Source organism: Rhea pennata, chromosome 1 (assembly GCF_028389875.1).
Source record: "Rhea pennata isolate bPtePen1 chromosome 1, bPtePen1.pri, whole genome shotgun sequence".
Taxonomy (NCBI): Eukaryota; Metazoa; Chordata; class Aves; order Rheiformes; family Rheidae; genus Rhea; species Rhea pennata.
The window spans coordinates 139,299,822-139,320,389 of record NC_084663.1 but is presented as its reverse complement, the minus strand read 5'-3'; the positions used below and the strand labels follow the sequence as shown (position 1 = coordinate 139,320,389).

Here is a 20,568-nt window from a genome sequence, read left to right as displayed (position 1 = left end):
TTTCTAATGTTTGCAAATCTATGTTACTGTCGTTGCTATCTGAAAAAAAGACATCTTTAAAGAACTGCATATAGATATACCTGCTTCCTTATTGTAACTACTTTAAGCATATTCTAAAACAAATATGCATAATGCTGAACCCAAGAATAATGAGGACAAAAAAGCCATTCCCTGAAGATGATGATGACCTACTTACTTGCCATTTAAGGGATTAAATCCTTTTTTCTGCAATACTTTCAAAACATTATTAAATCTAAGAAACATGAAAATCCAGATGACTTCCCCTAAAGCCATATAGTACTTTGAATAAAGTAAGTATGCAATTTTATATAACATTATTATCCATTAAAAATATATTTTACACAATAGAATTACATTATTTTAGTTCTTCTGGTTTCACTTCATGCAATGGTAGGAAAACTAAAAGCGAAAAAAGCAAACAAACAACTAGCTATCTCTTTTCACATATTCTTAATGTTATTCATATCTATTATATAACTGCAGATTAATTGTAAAATATTCAGTTATGAAACTGAAAGATTTACTTTGCCTCTTGAAAAACAAACAGAGTAATTAGAAGGTGGTTATTTTCTGTATCAGGATCCTACAAAAAAACCCAGATCATAATTATCACAGTAGTTGTTTATGGTGATACAAAGTAAAAGACTACTTCAGATGAGGAAATTTTGCAGTAGGAACAGGTGAACTCCAAATAAAACATAGTATATTTGCAATGCAGATACCTTCAATAGTAAATAATGTTAGGAAAACAGAACCCTTAATGACAGAAGGGCAAAACAGATCTCCTTTGGAAGGCTGTTGGAGGCTTTCTCTGAAACACCATCTGTTCTTTAAGAAATATTTTTTAAGCCTATCATCTTCCAAGGTGGCTAAGATGGGTTGGGTATTGTTTTAATTGATTTAAATAGTTACTTGTCAGCTCTCATTGTCTCAGTGCTTCTTTACAGCTGCAACTCCTAACCTTCCCAAAAATCTCACCCCCAAAAAACTCTGATTCTCTGCGCTGCTCAAAGCCCTTCAGCAGTTTTATAACTACCACCCAGTGAGTGAATAATGAGATATCATTCAACAATATGGTCCAGATCCAAACAAAAATTGGCAACTGTGGCCAGATTGATCTCTGCCTGCTGGGTCTGACCATACCTCCCATGAGAACTCTTACCACCCAGAAGGAAGCATGGTCAGTTCTCCTCCTAACAATATCTGCATGAACCAGGCCAGGGATACATTCACCTACTCTATACTGTACTTTCAGGCTATACTGAAATAATTCTAAACTTTATGAAGAGCAACACATCAGAATCCACTTCATGGTAAAGCCTGATTTGAGGTATTTGTGAGAGGACATCAGTTGAAAACAATGATCAAGCAGCAACTATTATTTAACCAATATCATGTTTACTAGAGCTCACAGGGTGTATGTGTTTATGAAAAATAAAAACATCTAGCTCCATCCCCAAGGAGTTTAAAATTCAGTCAGTGAGACTATAGCTAAAGGTTTTACATAAATCATAAAACTGGAGATATTGCATTCCTAATATGAAACTGCTTTAAAAATTGAATCCACCTTTCTAATTCTGGAAAATTCTTATCATATTCCAAGGGTGCAATTCAAGTCTCAGGTGTTATGACTGAGGTTTCTGCTCCTGCTCAGGCTGTGATTTATTAAGATTATTTACATTAAATATATTTTTGATATATTTAATATAACAATAGTATCACCACAGTGACAAAAAACCCCACCTTTCTTCTTTATCCAAAGTCAGAGGTTGCAAACTCTGACACTTGTTAGAATTAGCAAGTTTTAAATCTTAAAGTAAGACTAGCATTAGATATTCTGGAGTAAAGATTCTTACTCATGACTTCAAGATTCCTGGCTTATACTCCAGAGGAAAAGTCCCTTTACAAAATTAATTATGGTAATCTTAAATACGTAAGCCATAAACATCTTTCTGAAGAAGTAATTATCCTTTGAACCTACATATACCAGCACCAAAGTAGCACAGTGATGAGTAGTTATCCTTTTTCTTCTTTCATTAAAGTGAATCCTGATGGTATTCCCTCACAGAAAACTCTTGATGTCAAAAATGAACAGAGATTAAACAGTTCTTTGCATTTCACATAAGCATTGAATCTGTACATCAATATTCAAGAAATATGATATGATTCTTCTCATCTATTTACATCTAGAATAGTTGTTTGCATTGTATACAATGAGGATATAAACCAATTTTAAATTAGAATGCAGGAATTAACCTTTACACCCCATTGCAGATACATAAATGACTTTAGAAAGGTTCAGTGTTGAAAAACACACCCTCGGTAACACTACTGAGTAGAGGGGTTGGACTAGACAATCTCCAGAGGTCCTTTCCAACCTCAATCATTCTGTGACTATGTGATGCTGAGGCTGTTTTCTACCAGTACCTTAGTCTTTGGGATTCGTGCCTGTATCGTTCTATGCTGCAGGAAGATTATTCAGTTTTTTCTATCTCTGTGTGTTAAATTCTTCAGGCTATTGGAAGAGCTAAAAACCCCACTCAATTAAAATCAATTATGTTCATAATTCACATAGTGAGTGACAATATATGATTATTATGGAAGAACTGTCAAAGAATGTTGCCCTTCTGACCAACTATCCTGAGACTATATCCTGAAACTGATTTTAAGCAGAACTCTCCAATGAAATTCATTGAGCAGGTCTGCTTAATATCCACAGCACAAAAACAGCTCTTTGATGCTACACCCTCAGAAACATTTTGTTTCTGTGTATAGAGAGCTATCCTAATATACAGGCAGTGCTGAAAAGCACTTACTTCTTTAATGTATGATTAAATATTACACTAAATCTTATGAATAAAAACCTGTGAATTCTGTTGTGGCACAGATCACGCTTCCGCCTGCAAGTAGCTTCCCAATTCTTCGCAGGCACTCAAAAGTTGAAAATAGTTACAGCTCCTCCTTTCAGTTGAATATACTCCTTACACATCGATGAGTGTGTTCGGAAAAGGGTGCTTATATTCCTGTCCGTGCACCCCACAGACAGTGAGCCTAGAGGAAAAAAAATATCCTAATCTAGCTAAGCACATTTTTGTATCTCCTTCAAAATTATTGTAACTGAGAAATTACAAGGTTAGTCACCTGAAAAAGCATAATCTTGCTTCATGGATGGATATAAAGCTTATTTAAAGTCAGAATTCCCTAGTTCAGTGGGTTTTGAATAAGGTGCTGTGCTTATTAGAGCAAAACTCCTTTTAAAGTCACGGCTAAGGCAAAGGCATGCAAGATTTTCAGGCTCTATTCCTTTGCAGTGGCTTGAATACATTTTATTGCTACATTAACAGTCAATGCAACTACATTTTGTCTTTGTCACTTTACTAGAGCTACATTCAGTCTAACTCTGTAGTTGTCTCCCACAAGAGGGAGAAAGGTTCATATATTTAAATCAAATATTACAGCCTGTTTTGCATCAAGAATTAATTAGATTAATGAAATTGATTTAATAATATAAAATTAAGATTTGATCTCAACTGCAAAGTTATAAATTCTGTACAGATTTTCTGGCTTATTTGAGCTATTAAAATTCCACAGTACCATTCATGCAGCTGAGCTTAAGAGAGCTAAAAATGTATTTGGGAAATCAAAATCTCAAATACACTTTTATGTAACGTACTTGCCTCTGAATACTGAGTGCAAAATTATTGAAAGGTAAGAAAAAAATATGTGTAAGATTTCAGCAAACTAGATAGTGAGAGACCTGGGAAAACTAATGATTTAAAGAGATGTATCTGTTGCTAGATTTACTGCTAATTTGCCTCAGTCTCAATAGTACTGTTTTAGTGTCTAACCAATGTTGCTCCAATGATGTTGGGCTTCTGCTAGATGTTACTTAATCAACTGCTGTCTAGATGTCAAAGATTTACAGTTGATTAGGCTGCATAGTTCAGTTGCTATTTCAAAAGTTTCTAGGAAGGGATTATTTTTGTGCTCAAATACCTCTAAATAAAGGGATCTGTAGTGTGAATATCCTTGGATTCTAAACAGTGTTCATTGAAGCAGATAAAGCTAAGTTAAAGAAGCATTTAGTGCTTCAGCTGCCAACCTCAATAAATATCTGGGAAGGTGGGGGGGGGAGGTGTGTGTGTCTCTGTCTCTGTGTGAGTGTGTGTGTGTGTGCACGCGCGCGTGTCTGCAAGCATTTCTCTCCTTAGCTGTCACGTACATTTGTATATAGTGTAGAGTATGTAGACTGAAGATCTAAAGCCAAGACTTGCATGTTTGAGACTGGAGTTTAGACTATTATGCCATTACCTTCAAAGCCCGTGTTGGCATAATTCAGCAGCTAATGTGTCCTTTCTCTGTGAAAGAGGGCTACTTAATCTTTGGCTGGTTATGCTCTGCACTAGCTCTTTATGCACACCATTCAGTAGTGCAAATTTCAAACAGCACTGTAATCAGATTTGCTCATCTTCATTAGCAAGTGGAATAGATACAACTGGCCAGAAAAGCAAGTTCCAAAAGAGTAAGTTTTTCAATAAACCCAGAATAAAGATCAGTGAGAAGCTCTGCAGAATTCCAGATCAATGAAAAATTGCAACATAGGGATAAACAACTAGCATGATCCTTTCTTATCTATGTATCTTAAAACTATCATCAGAGGCGATAATCTTTTACTAGAAAAAAAGAACTGGATTCTAACCATTTGTCATATAATAGAAGAAAATTTCCAGTAGGCCTATTCAGAGTGAAGGCCAAACAAAACATGTTTAGTGGGTCACCAAAAGCTAACATTTATCAGTAAATAGTAAGAGCTAAGAAACCAAAACTAGTGTCTGTGATAGAATATACTCTTTATGTTTCACAGCACAACCCAAAATTAATAGGGTTTAAGTACGTTTTTCTAATAGCAAGTTATTCTGCATCTGCAGATATACCAACCTGTGGAGAATCCAATTGTTAACAAAATATTAGACTAAACATGACTGATCTGATCCAAATATGGCAATTGTGAAGAACATGAATTTTCTTAGTTTCCATTTATTTCAATGCCTCATGTTCTAATATAGCTGTGTTCTGTTTTTTTTGTTTGGTTGTTTTTTTTTTTTTTTTTTTTTTTTTTTTGATAATCAGAGGATTACTAACTACTGTTAACATCACTTGGATTTTAGCTCTGTTCATTTGTCAGCTCTCAAGGCCCTTAGAGAACAAAGGGATTCTTGTTATCACAGCACACTAATACACTAATGCTTTTGTATAAACATAAGCACTGAATCACAAACCTCTTTCTTCTATTTCCCCACACAAAAATATCCAGAAAGTTCAGTCAACCTATTTCTTACCTAGTTTAGCTTTAATCATAAATGGCTATTGCTATTAGCTCCACCTACCTTCTTATAGATAAATGTAACTTTTTAAAAAAATCAAAGCTTACCTAATAATGTAAGCAGTATTACATCTGTCTTCCTATTTTTTCATATGTTCAGGATTATTTTATCTATTTAGGACATCAATAATCCGAGTAATTCTTATGAATTTCAATTCTATTAAATGGTTGTACCTTGTCTTCTACTAGATGAAAGAAAAATATCCTGTCTAGATCAAGAGGAAATTTTTATTCATTCTTTCTTTTTAGCCAAAAATCAAAACACCCATTACCTTACCCACTCAAGGGTGGTACTTAAATCATGATAGATTGACAATACCAAGAACCACCATTTCTCTTAAATTTTACATAGCTAATCCCGCCTTACTGTAGCTTTCTTGTGTAAATAACAGTGGCTCGACATACTTTCCAGCAGAGATGCAAGTTTCCAGGCTAAGAAACCTGGAATGTTCCAGCTACTTCAGGCTAATGATCTCTCAAATGCACACTAATACGTTTGATAAAAGTCTCCCAGCGTGAGTGCACAGAATGCTTACCATAAGAATGACAGGACTGTGGGCAGGGCAAATCACTGACACCATTTCAGACTGAGTTAGATGCTGGAGGCACAAATTAAAACTGTGAGCTTTCATTTCAGTGGGCTTTGACAGATGGAAGAGTGCATCAAATCTCTAATTGTTTAAACCATTAACTCATCTTTCCACCTGCATTATCTTTGGGAAGAGCTCAGTTGGAAGCCTTGAACAATCGCTCACAGATTTAATTCAGGAGCGTGTGTTATTCTAAATAGAAATCAGTGTTGTCTTTCCTGAAACAGAATGTCTATTTGGCTGCAGCTTTTGTAAACTTATCTTTATTTTCACATTTTCTTCTCAGTTCTGAAAACTCAGAAATACTCTTTCAGCCCTCCTGCAGATCAGCTGATCAGTGACCACTGCCGCGGCTAACAGGAACAAGAAAGTTGTAGCGTAATTCTCAGTGAACCCCATTTATCTCTAGTCCTTGTAAATGCTACTGCACGTGCAGTTCTAAATTATATCTCCTGGTCTTTGGAATTTCAGCTGTTTACCAAAAGGGAAACCTGTGTAAAGAGCTCTTGAAAAGAAAAGAAAAGAAAAGAAAAGAAAAGAAAAGAAAAGAAAAGAAAAGAAAAGAAAAGAAAAGAAAAGAAAAGAAAAGAAAAGAAAAGAAAAGAAAAGAAAAGAAAAGAAAAGAAAAGAAAAGAAAAGAAAAGAGAAAGAGAAAGAAAGAAAGAAAACTCTACTTCAAACTCTTTTAAAATGCCTTTCCCAGCAATTCTGATTCTCCTTAGAGCTAAACTTTTGATCCTCCTTAGGGCTAAAATACATTTTCTGTTAAATTGGCATAAATGTACAGCACCTCATCATTTCATGTTACTCTTGCTTAGCATTCATGCCTTGTTATTGTTTTTTAGTGAAGCATTTGTTATGTGCTTAGCACTTTCAAATTACTTGAGAATACTGTCCTCTGCACTATGGAGTTCCTGATGTAAAAAAAGAGTGAAGAATGGAACAAGAACAGAAAATCCTACGTATTTACATACAGTTTAGCTGGACTCACTGTTAATAAGACAACTTAAGGTAGTGGAATTTAAGGACAGGACAGGAGCTTCATGAACGATAGCAGGCAGAGGTCATCCTGGGCATAGCAAGCATAAGCAGAAAGGAAGAAAACACAGATGTGTAAAAACCTGAAAAATGGGCATACAGGATAGTGTTACTAGTGGAGGAAAAGAGACAAAAAATTCTCAGAGGACAAGTTAAGGAGAGGCAAAGCCTTAAACAAGAATTATGTAAAGATTGAGAGTGAAATTTAATAGTAAACATGGAATCAGTGGGGAAATTCAAAACACCACAGAAAAATGATTCTTGCCATTGTACAAAACCAGCAAATCTCCAGTGTGATTCTGTTTGAATGTTGACATGTTTGAATAGTTAATCACAGCCTATTTTACTGGAACAGACTTTGATAGCCTTGCACACACCAAGTAGTAGTACCCCGATCCACACATAGCTGTATTCTTCTTGCTAGTAGGACACTGTCCACCAAATGCAATGGTTACTGTAATGTTTTTAGTTCAAATGGATACCATATAAGGTAGGCTACTGGTCAATGTGAACAAGAAGAGTGAAACAGACCCTTCTCCTGTGTGCAATCAATAGTAGATATGTAGTCAGTGGGCTAATGTGCATCAGCAAAATATTCAGTTGTGAAAATTAGAGAATGTTTTCTGCTTTTGTCCTGAACCCATTAAATAACTTGTATTTCCTCCTGAGAAGCAATATATCGTCAGATATATTCTTACTGTCAGATAAGAACTTCTGTATAGAGGATAAAGACAAGAATACCATTTTCAGGAATTGAAAGTAAAGATGTAGAAGATCAGCTCAGGAAAACACATCTTATAATTATTCTCTCAATATTGTATGCAGGTCTCTCTACTCAGAATTTCTCATTAGTATCAATGAGAATTATGCTTGCAGAAAGAGCAAGAGTCTATACACATTTCATTGTGATTTTTTGCTCCTAAAATGAAACTTTAAGGAAAAAAAAAAAAAAAAAAGGAGGAAAAAAAGGAAAGGAAAAACATCCTGAGACTTCTCACTCTAACAAGTGATAAATCTCAAAGGGTCATGGATGTTTCTTGAAAGCAGAACTAGACATTCTACTTTAGACACTATATATAACTGACCATTGAGATTTTAAACACCAGCCTATCTCACCATTTCCTCCCTAGTGAACCATTAAAGCCAAAAATAAAAGATGAGGTTTGTCCAATATGCTGTCATTTAGAAGCAACTTTTCCCGTATTAAGGAATGTTACAAAAATGTATCAAAATAGACTAAAGATCTGCTTTGTAGGTAATACAATAAAGGAGTATTTAGAGATAAGATTACTGCACGTTAGATGAGGTTAGAGTATGATATGTTAGATGAGATCAGTACTGTACAGACACTACTTCTTCACATATATAACCTGTAGATGTAATTCTTTAAAATAACCACTTAGGTAGCTCAGACTATGAGATATTATAGAAAATATTACAAATAGGGGAGAAAAAGGAGAAACAAAACTAAAATAGATTTCATTTGTATACTCATGCATATAACCTGATTCAAGGTATTTTTTAAGATAGCCTATAGATATAGACTCAACTATAGATTATAGATTCAACTTCACTTTCTAAAAAAATTCTTACTCTTCAGAGATCACATGAAATTTAAAAAAAGAAAAGTGAGAAGAATGAACAGGATAAAAAAGAGTAAAACATAAGAAAAAATACAAAACTACAAAATACTGTAAAAGTCATAGTCTACAAAACAATAGAAATGTGCATAAAGTTAGAGAAAAGTTTATTTCCAAAGATGTTCATGAAAATCTTCACTGACTGCAGTGCAAGATCAAGTCTATAGTCTCCAAGTTTATCTCAATACTCATATTTATAGTAGAAGTCAACTCAGAAATTGATAGGTTTCCAGGAAAGTCCTCAGTCTTCCACTGAACTCTGTAGAAGCATAGATACAGAGCTAGGAGTTCCTAATGGCCGCAAATATAGAACTATTGCAAAGAAAAATGGCATTTTATTTAATGATCAAACCTGTAATTGCCCTAATGATAATAAAGCATTTTTAATATATTGAAATTATCAAACTGATGTCCAAACAGTGCAAGCATTCAAGAGCTCCCTCAAGTTTTATCTTGTGAAATAGGCCACTGGAGAGTTCATATTGAATTATATCACACACATAAAAGCATTGGTGCATATCTTACTGCTTATAGTCATGCTTTTTTGACTTGCTCCATTAAAATAACAAAAATAAATAGACATTTGGGATGTAGGTAGCAATGTACAATTGCTCCTATGAGAGTTATAACTATTTTAGTTCATTATATTTATATCTTTGAAAAATTAGTGGTTCTCAAAGGTATTCATTTTCAACTAGCAGAAGTGTTGTCTACACTTGTATTAAAGGGCACTGATATAATAATTAAAACTTACTTTATAGTTGCTTGACTGACAAAATGAACTTCGTACAGTATTTTAAACACTTATCTTCAATTATAGAAGAATTATAGAATTATAAAAAGACCACAGAATTCCATGAGGAAAAAAAATATTTTTCAGAGTATGACAATACACTGATACATTCCTTGATATATTCTTGTACCAATATGTTCAAGATTATGTCTACAAGATTTATACAGAATTTCATATTGGACTGATTTCATTTTCAGAGGATAATGGAGAGAGACTTCAGAATAGCTTTTTGCCAGTTCAGAGTTTCAGATCTAGGCAAACTGAAGCCAAAAAAGATCATATGTCTTTGCAATGAGCAGAAAACACACAAAAAACAAATCTATATCTACTGGATATTTTATGATGGTATTTTCTTTACTATAACTCTATTCTTATCCAGGGCTTCTACTATCAGATGCTACCTTCTGTCTCTGAAATGAAGAAAATGCTTCTAAAAAAATTATTGGTTATGTTATAAGTAAGGAGGTGGACTAAATATCCACCTTTCTATTTCATCATTCCCATTAATAAATAATATTTATAAGTTATTAAATCAAGCATATAATCTTCTAATGTTTTATCAGCTACTGTCTACACGTTGATGAAACTTTCAAATATGATTTCTTAACTATGTATCAGACTCATGTTTATGCTGGTGAAAGGTGCTTCTGTGTTTTACAGAGGCTAACAAGGTAGCTGAACATATGTTGTCATCATTTGCACTGTACAACAAATTACCTCAAAAAGCTGTGTCATTAAACACCACAAGCACAAAAATAAAGGTGGTCACTGGGAGAATCTTTTACAGAAGAGTCTCATTTGAGATATTTAATAAAGTTTCTTTCATATAAAGCTGAGAAGCAGTAAAATGAAGTTGCTTTTTTTTAAAAAAAAAAAAAAAAGTTTTACTCAATACACTGCATTACTCTGAAAGATTAAGTTGTATAATGTGACTGTTCAAATTCACACTGCAAAACACAAAAGATCAAATCTTGTCACAAGCATATTTTTCTTAGTTCTACTAATGTTCAGATCTGCTAACAATTCAATTGAGTTTACATTTTATTCTTTATATACAGATGGCAAAGTGGCATAAGGAGAATATATTACCTTCCTAAAAAAGAATGAAAATAAAGTATGATGACTGTGAGGATACATTAAGTAATTTAAAACTTAAACAGTAATTGTATTTTCAATCTTAAAATAATCCTGACTTGTAGCGTTCATATAGTGATTTCAAAAGAATAATAAAATCTAAAGGTGGACCTTAAATTTATACTACTTTAGATTAATCTTATGTTGATTGTATGAATTGGGAACAATTCAGAGAGACGTTCATATAACCTTTGCCCCGCCTGAGAAGCTGGACAAATTCTCTTGTATAATTCTTTCCTTGTTAGGCAGCAACAGGCCATTTTGAAACCTTTCAGATTAGATACCATGGCAGCCTTGATAACTGAATAAAAAAAAATAAAATTACATCTCGATCATTGCAGTAATGGCCAGGATCCCCATATTTTCCTTAAAAGGAAATTCAGTCATGATGAAGCATACCCTCTGCATCATTCTCCTTTTTTTTTTTCCTTCTTTTTCTTCTTCAAGAATCCATGCTGATTACTCCTGATCACCTTCTTGTCCTTCACATACTTAGAGATGGCGCCCAAGATGAGCTATTTCATCACTTTTCCAGAGATCAAGGCAAGGCCTGTCATTTCCTGGGTCCTCTCTCTTGCCCTTTTTGAAGACTGGAGTGACATTAGCCTTCTTTCAGTCCTCAGGCACCTCTCCAGTTCTCCATGACCTTTCAAAGGTGATGGATAGTGGCCTAGCAATGACACCTGTCATCTCCCTCAGCACTTGTGGGTGCATCCCATCAGGGCCCATGGACTTGTGGATGTCATTTTTGCCTAAAAGATCTCTAACCTGATCCTCCTTGACCAAGGGAAAATCTTCCTTGCTCCAGACTTTCTCGTCTCCAGGCTCTGGGATTTCTGAGTGCTGGTCTTATCAGTAGACTGAAGCAAAGAAGGCATTCAGTATCTCTGCCCTCTCTGCACCATTTATTACCAGTGTCCCTGCCCCACTCAATAGCAGTCCCACATTCCCCCTACTCTTCCTTTTGCTACTGATGTATTCACAGAAGATCTTCTTGCTGTCCTTCACATCCCTTGTCAGATTTAACTCCAAATAGGCTTTGGCCTTTCTCATTGCATCCCTGAATAGTCTGACAACATTCCTATATTCTTCCCAAGTGGCCTGTCCCTTTTTCCACGTTCTATATACTTCCTTATTCTGTTTGAGTTTGTCCAGGAGCTCCTTGCTCATCCATGCTGGTTTCCTGTCCCCTTTGCTCAACTTCCTGCTCATTGGGATGCATCACTTGAGCCCAAAGGAAGTGATCCTTGAATATTAACCAGCTCTCTTGGACCCATCCTCCTCCTAGGGTCCTATTTCATGGGATTCCTCCAAGAAGGTCCCTAAAAAGGCCAAAATCTGCTTGCTTTCCAGAGGTCCAGGGTTGTGGTCCTGCTTTCTGCCCTGCTCCCTCTTCTCAGGATCCTGGACTCCACCATCCCATGGTGCCTGCAGCCAAGGCTGCCCCCAACCTTCATGTCCCCAAGTAGTCCTCTTTTGTTGGTTAGGACAAGGTCCAACAGGACACCCCTCTTCGTTGGCTCCTCCACCACCTGTATCAAAAAGTTATCACTGATGCTCTGGAGGAGCCTCCTGGATTGTTTGTGCCTAGCTGTGCTGTCCTTCCAGCAGATATCAGTGTGGTTCAAGTTCCCCATGAGAAGCACGGCATGCAATTTTGAGGCTACTTCCAGCTGTCTGTAGAAGGCCTCATCGACTTCCTTTTCCTGATCAAGCGTAGCAAACACCCACAGTACTGTCATCCATACACTCACAACAGCGTCATCCATGTTAGTATGGCCTTTAATCCTTACCCATAAACTCTCTATCCACTTCTCATCCACCCCTAGGCAGAGCTCCATACCTTACAGTTGCTCTCTCACATAAAAGGCAACTCCCACATACCACCTTCTCGGCCTGTCCTTCCTAAAGGGCATGTAGTCATCCACGACAGTATTCAAGTCATGCAAGCTATCCCACTACGTCCTTGTAACTGCAATGAGATCACAGCCTGGCAACCACACACAGGACGCGTGCATTTGTGTACAGGCACTTCAGAGAGGTATTCAAGCATGCTGATTTCCTAGGAGGGATGCAAGGGGATTCCCCACAGTCTTGTCTTGTAGGTAGTTCCTTAGCTGCATGTAATTGCAGAAAGTAATCCCACTTGAGCCCTGTTTTGCTGACTGCACGGTCTCTTCCATCACCAAATAGAGTAAACCTTTATGTTAAAATGCCTAAATTGTTGTGAATAGAACGTAAATTGCAGGAATACATTTTCAGGAAGATTAGCCAAAAATACTATAGGAAACTCTTGAAGAATGTTTTCTTTTTTTCCTTACTATACATTCTTCACAATTTTCAGGTAAGTTTCTAAGGCAAGGAGTGGATGCATCTTTCCATTATGTTTATGAACTCAGTGACTAGAGTGTGTAACTCCACTTTGATTTGCCAAAGCTGCCGAAGCACTTTTGCTTCTCTGCAAGTACTCTAGAAAGATTCTTGTACACCAGAATCAGTTGACTGCTACCTCACTTACCCTTTAAGCTTTCAGAGTTAAAGAGCCAGCATAGGATAGGGCATCAGCAGAGCCACAGGGAACTGTATCAAGAATTGTGTCAAAGAAATAAAAGTGTCATTCTAGAAACTATCTAGATTGAATGAAATGTTGAATGTTGGCATATCTCAGTGCCGTTGGGGAATATTTTTATGTGCTTCACTGTTTTACTCTCTTCTGTTCAAAAATATTGAAAGAATACAAATGATGGGCCAGATTTCAGCCAGTGTGAAGTTTTCAATAATACAGAATTATATGTTGGTTTACCTAAACTGAATATTTATCCTAAGACATGATTTTTCTGTTCTGAAAAAGCAAATCATTTAGTCTTAATTTTGAATACTCTACTATAGGTCAAAGTTTCCAAATAAAATATAATCAAATGCTTCAGAAAATAGGCTAAGATGAAAATGTTTAAATTTGCAGACAAGAGATTGAAAGTAACTAGGTAACTTTATATGGGACGGGGGGGAAGAAGAACATACCTTTGAACACTGTTTATGATTCTGGCACCAAGCAAGTGACCCGTTGTTCTGAAAAACAATGAAGAGATACATGAATATCTAGACTTCCTTACAAATAGGTCTGACTATACAAACGAGTTTAAACAGAATTCAGTTGCTAGATCTGTTTAGGGAATGATGTTGCACCCAGACATCAGTATCAATCCTGACTCCAATTCTGATATTGAGTAAAATGCTCAGAAAAATGTAAAGTAACCAAAGAAAAGCTAGGAAAGCATTTCATGAAGGCTGGTGGAAAGCCATCTAAAGTGTCCCTTTAGTTTACCTTTGTAAGCATTTACTACCTAGATTTTGTCAGAGAGAAAATAAATGTTATTCCTTTACTAAGGAATTTGATAGGGGATGAGTAGTGATTTATGAACTGAATGTTCATGCAGTTTAAACAAATGCTTTACTTCGAATAAATTAATGAGGAAAAACAATGAAAAGCTTTAAAGTAATTGGAAATTGGATCAGATGTGGTATGAATTTACCAAAAGTAAACCATGCCATTTTTGTTTTACATCTTTGATAAGATAATTGATTTTCCAAATCAGGAAATACGGCCCCTCTCATTTACTTTAACTGTAATAAAACCACCAATACAGTACCACATACAAAATGATTATTTAAGCCAAAGAAAAAGGGAATATGATGAGAATACAACGATATGAAACTGGCACAGGGACATACTGCAACCTGCTGTTCTACTAAAGGAGCTTCTGAAGTGTAAATTTGTGAAACAACATTTCCCACTAAAACAGTAACTCAAGAAAGAAAGACATATGCTCATGAGGTTAACAGATTACACAAAATATTGATGCACTTTCTGTATGGAGAAGGATTAAAACAGCAACAAGGAAGGCCTGGATGACACCTTGGATGAGGAACAGAAACAGGTTACAACTATAGCACTACCAAGTTCATGCACTTAGGAACCTACACATATATATTTTTTCCATAATTTGTGAGCTCATTAGTTGGAAACGGGACCAAAAAAAAAAAAAAAGAAGAAGAAGATTCAGGTAAATTTATTACTCATAATCTGAATACAATCCATCAATAATGGTAAACCCATGAGCGAATAAAATGACATCCTTTCAAACTAATTAGGCAAGGTATTTCCATAGGGATGAATCAATGTAACTGCACTAGGCTTTCACCTTTGGCACTGAGTGTAGATCAATCTCCAAGTAAATTGAATTCAGGTCAGCCAGGACAAGAGGGACTAGCAGAACTACACCTTTTCTTCATAAGAGGAGAGGAAAATAATGTATGTATGTGTGTATATATACATACACACACACACACACACCTTTTTTATAAAATCGCAAAAGCAAACCCCAGATTATTCTCTGGATGTGCAACAACTGTAACCCAACAGAATAAATAGATGCATTACTGCACGTTGTACCCGAGTCAATGAGACCAGTTTCTTAGCACAGCAGTACTCTCTGTGTTGTCAGCAAAGCTTATAAGCTTAAATACAGAACCATGCTATCAGAGCTATGAAGCCTATGGTTTGGAACTGGCTCCCTCTCAGGAAATATTTGTGGAGATCATGTTTATGTCTGTCTTCATACATGTATGTAGTCATGCCTTCATACAAGCTCCCAAGATTGTTCAAGTCATTTCAAAATTTTTTCCAGATGTCACAACAGCTTGGCTCCAACACAAAAACCGGTAAAAAGAACCAGAATTACTTTTACCCAATACACTACACACCAAAAGGACCAGAAGGTAAAGAAGTAAAAGGATAGAAAACAGCACAGGTTTTGACTGACATGGTCCCATTATAGTTTGCAGAAATTAAAGCCTTCTTATAGCACAGAACATAAATCTGTTTGTAATTTTAAAAACAAGTGGTTTTAACCATATTAACAGGACTGCTTGTGCTTTAAGCTAAACACTCATCTCTGCACTGCTGGACTAAGTGAATTATAAAAAGAGATCTACTCTTACATCAGTAGGAGAAAAACACTTCCCACCAGATCAGTCATCTAATTGAAACACCTTGCTTTAGTACTTAAAGATATGAGCAGAGTTTGCTGAAGATGATTCCCTAAAAACACCAATGGCAATTCACTTCCGAAGGAAAATCAGAATCACCTTCCAAAATTTTCTCTAAGTTTCTGTCAGCAGGAAAGACAAAACTGGGGAGCACAGGGTAACTAGGCAAGAAATTTAAGTGTTTCAGCCAGTCAAAATAAATTAGTGCCTTCTGCACTGTAAACAGTAAGCACATTTTGAATCAGACAAAAAGCAAAATGAAGTCAGTGAGAGTTTTTCTGCTAACAGCAGCAAACATTTGGACCAAACTCATTGGGAAGCTCAGAAACTGACACTAATGCATTGAATTTGCATGTCACTCTTGCACATTAAAAACCAAAGTAATGCAAAATGTACTTATGTTTTCACCTCCACTTTTTATTTGAATTTCAGGATCTTTTATATACTCCATTTTTTCATATGAGCTATGATGCTAAAAATGTCTATTGCTGTGATACCTAAGCAGCTCTAGGGACGGTAAGTGCAGAGAATCCACTGCTATCCACTTCTAAGCGCATTTAGAAGCAATCTCAAACATTTTTAGATCATACAATTTAATTTCAAAATTTTATAGAATCACTGAATCAGTAAGGTTGGAAGGGACCTCAGGAGATCATCTAGTCCAATCTCCCTCCTCAGTAGGGTCACCTAGAGCATGTTAGTCAGGGTTTCATCCACGCGGGCCTTGAAAACACGTGTTTGTCTGATCTTCCCAGTACTCTATTATGCAATCCTTATTCCATTTCCTAATATCATATTTATCTCTGATTACTGCAGAATTTGGCTAACTGTGAAATCTGTAGGTAAGAATAACTATACATGAGCAACATATAAGCTCCAACCCCTTCAAAAAGGAGGTATAAACAGAAGAAATAAAACTTTAGAATAGCTGTAAATAATATATACTAGTGGGAATACCTTAGTATTATCCTCAATGGCAAATGAAGATTTATTATTTCCATCTGCAGATCTAACCAGCAATAATGTTAAGACAATATTTTATGTGCTACTTTCAATTTCTACCTCCTTTTCTTCTTCATATAAAATGTGACAGAGGCAGCTGATTGCACTAACAGATTAGTAGCAGCTTGCCTTTTTATTTCAGTTATGCTGCTGCTTTCCACTGACCTGGAAAAAGCTCTCCTGCTTCTGAATTATATCTGTTACTTGAAACAATAATGCAGTAAATGTCCAGATGTGCGGCCCTCGTTCTTCATGATATTTAATGTCTACAAATGTTTTCATTTTTCTACTGAAAACTATTATGACTTGAATTTAAAAGTAAGTTTAGGAGAACATAAAAGTACTGTTTAACAACATGAATTTCAAACAAGCTAGCACTGCTATGAATGATCTTCCATTTTAAAAGGTGAAAGCAAATTCTGTAGGCTTTCTTTGAACAATGTGGCATCAGAGGAGGTAGGAATGTTAAATGATCACTCTGCTATTTTGCAAATGAGTAATCTAAATTACACGAATGTTCAGCTGTGATTTTTTTTTCCTATTTTTAATCCAGTGTACCTGGTTGAACCCAAAATATAGAATTTCTGATGCTCTGAAATTATATCTGGAGCATTTTACATGCCTCCAGATTACATCCTCGATTCCCTCATATCTGTTTTTCTTCAAATCCACTCTTGATCTGAATTATGCCAATGAGAGTTTTGACTTCGCCTTTAGTGGTGGATTGGCTCTGCTGTGCAAAAACAGCTTTGGAAAGGACTTAAATACCACTTTTTATTCTTGTCTATAAGCCTCCCACTGGTGCACCTTCAGGGCAAGCTTTGAGGTATCCTAATTTGTATGCTAAAGAAAAGAAACTGTGCTCAACAAGGCAAACTCCAACTATTCTATCATCTTCTCTGCACTGAAATCACACAAAAGATGTCAGGTAGACAAGACTAAAACTGCCCCCAACATCACACAGTCAACAGAGACAAAAGGAACTCAGGCCACGGCCTGAGCCCCAAATGCCTCTCAGTCTGTCTAAAATATAAATGTAGACAAACAAGATTAAGCCTTGGAAAACCAAGATTATTTGGCTTTGCTTTTTTTTTTTGGCCAATGAATATAGAGACAGACTGTCTTTGAAAATTCTCCAGGGATCTGAACCAGACATGTAAAAGACAAGTTATTACAAAAGTAAAGATAGAAAAAAATAATAACAATAAATAAATAAATATTGCAAGATTTATCATTCAAACTTTTCCATAGTAATTCAAACCACAAATATCTACAACAGAACTGATAAGTTAAGATCTTTAATCAAGTCTTACCAGGCTTCATTTCAGCAAGTATATGTGCACACTTGCTTTCCACTGGTAAACCACAAATGTCCTTTGGCCTGAACAGTTAAGAGAAACATCTCTGTTCTGTGCCCCTTCATGCCTTAGGAAAGGCAAAAAAAAAAAAATAGTGCAGGATCTTGTAAGATAAAACTACAAGTAGAGAGGCAAAAAAGAATCAATCTTCGTTTATCTGCAGTCTTCCCCGGTGGGGGGGGGGGGGGGAGAAAAAGACATTAACAACTGTCACAAACAAATAAAAACAGGCCTTTTGTTGGAGCAATGTCAACAAAAAAAAAGAACTGAGGAAAATCTGAATCTTTGTTCATAAATATCTGTTAGGAGAAACAGTCCTTCTTTTGAAGTGCCAGAGATCAACTGTGCAAAATGAACTAACCATTTAATCTACTATGACAATATCTGTATTGCTATTAGCAGTTTTGAAGGTCTTTTCTCCCTTGCCCAATCTTCAATAGTTTTGATCGAAACCTCTATCCTTCAGAAGTGACATCTCCTGACAAGCAAAGACCTCCCTGCTTGTTTCAAGATGACAAGTATAGAAATAACCACCTCAAATGACAGCCTCCCACTGACGTGAAACAGAGCAAGCAAGTAGACAAACCAATAGCTGCTGCAATGATGAATTTAAAGAGATTGAGTCCTAACATTTTCCTTAACCTTTCAAAAATCTCTACAGCATGAAGTTATACGTAATGGTACAGTGTCACATATACTGTGCCTGATGTACATTTCCCCACTGCATGCGCGCTAAGACCCAAATGCAGACAGGGACTTAACTACAGCAGTCCAGTCTGTTCCTATCCCCATCCCTAGTGTCTCTCAGAATGGAACTCACAAATACAAACAAACTAGCTATTTCAGCTCCCAAATACCAAAGGAAATGCACCTGGGAATGAACTTCAGAAAAGCCAGTAGATTTGGTGGAGATACCAAATTCAGCAGATAAGAAAATTTTGTTTTAGAAAGCCTTTCCTTAGTATTTCTCCTGTGCTTTAAGCACAAACTTAAAGTTGATGTATAAAAAGGGGAATCATACTCCCAAGTCTTCCTCCAAGGCTGTGGTACTTTAGTTATCCTGTTGCATATGAATGACTGGCTCACACTTTTCTTTTAAAACTTGGCTGAAAATGAGATGAGAGTGCTCTTTTACATAATAGCTAGGACACATGACCTGGAAATGTCTTTTTATCGAGCCAGAGGGAATATAAGTCCTTATGCCCTTTGAAAATACTCTAAGCAACAACCTACAGTGAAACACATCCAGGGAAATCAAACCATTCTCACAAATGAACAGCAGATACGTGGAGAGAGAGACAGGAATGAGAAAGGTCGTAAGGCCCAAAGACAAGACCCACCTCTGGGAAACAAGCCTGCTGCTTTATGCAAACATGTTTTTCAGTGTCTTCACTTCTACAAGCTTGTTTATTGTGAGAGAAGTTTGAAGATCATCCATTGGAGAAGACTTGGAGAGAAAAGGTGAAACTACCATAAGAGACAACAGAATTCCAGAAATATTCTGGTCCCTTGAACTCTGCACAGAGAAGGTAGGAAAGACATACAGGTAACTGAAATTTCAACATTTTGTTCCATTTATGAAGTTTCTTATTTCATTGTAAATTTTATATAAAGTGAAATCGAATTGCTCAGTAAGGAATTTCTGTTGGCTTATAATGGTTCTAATATGGAATTAATTTAATAAAGCAAGAATCAATGAATCGTAAGTTGAATGTCATTTACCAGGACCATTTCTGACACTCGAACAACAGTGGTGTTTGCATGTACAGTAGCAGTCTCCATTACATTCATTTAATTGGGATACTTCATCATATCCAAGAAGAAAGTGATCACACTTTAATTACTGATGCTTTCATCACCTCTAAGCTATATTAAGCCACATGACAACTTTAGGTACTAGAGTCTAGGTACCCAGCTAACACAAAACTCTGTCACATACTGCAAAAAACCCAACCACTTTAAAGCTTGAAGACTTTCACATAATCTACTTCAAAAACCCACAGCAGGCATTCACATTTTAATGGCAAGTCACTTAATCAATGGACATACAGAAGTATCTCCAAATTATGATTAGACCTTTCTCTACTGAATTTACAGTCTAAAGTAATTACATCTAAAGTAATTTGCATAAAACAGATGTCATGAACACTCCAAACTATCTATCTGTTATCTTTCCACTTAATTTGGAATGAAGTTGGAGATCACAATTATGTGTAGTAACCACAGCAAGAAAGAAGGGACTTCAAAAGATCATTTCTCCAAAACCATGCCTCACTTGCAAAACCTTTTCAACTATGTAAGAGGAGTTCATCAAACAGCTGTCAAAGGCATTTTCTGAGTGGGAAATAACTAGGTAAGATGACAAAACAAGACTGAGGTTTATATCTAAATATTTTAGAGTAGTCATACTGAATCAAATCAAATTCCAGATAGCAATATCTTCTACCAAGAGTAGACCCGAAAAATGCTTACTGAAGTAAAATTTTAAGAACTGAATGAGTCACTAGCGGTACATTTCATATCTTTGACCTTTCTCATTATTCTCTGTAATTTTTCTATT

The 20,568-nt window shown here is 35.9% G+C and overlaps 1 protein-coding gene across 1 annotated transcript in view; it reads right to left on the bottom strand.

Annotated features, from left to right (window-relative positions):
* ANOS1 (anosmin 1) overlaps positions 1-20,568 on the bottom strand; it is a 128,212-nt gene that overhangs the window by 89,361 nt on the left and 18,283 nt on the right. Inside the window, exon 2 of the mRNA XM_062574641.1 lies at positions 13,621-13,668. Within this exon, the coding sequence (XP_062430625.1) occupies positions 13,621-13,668 (48 nt within the window). The remainder of the gene's footprint in view (positions 1-13,620; positions 13,669-20,568) is intronic.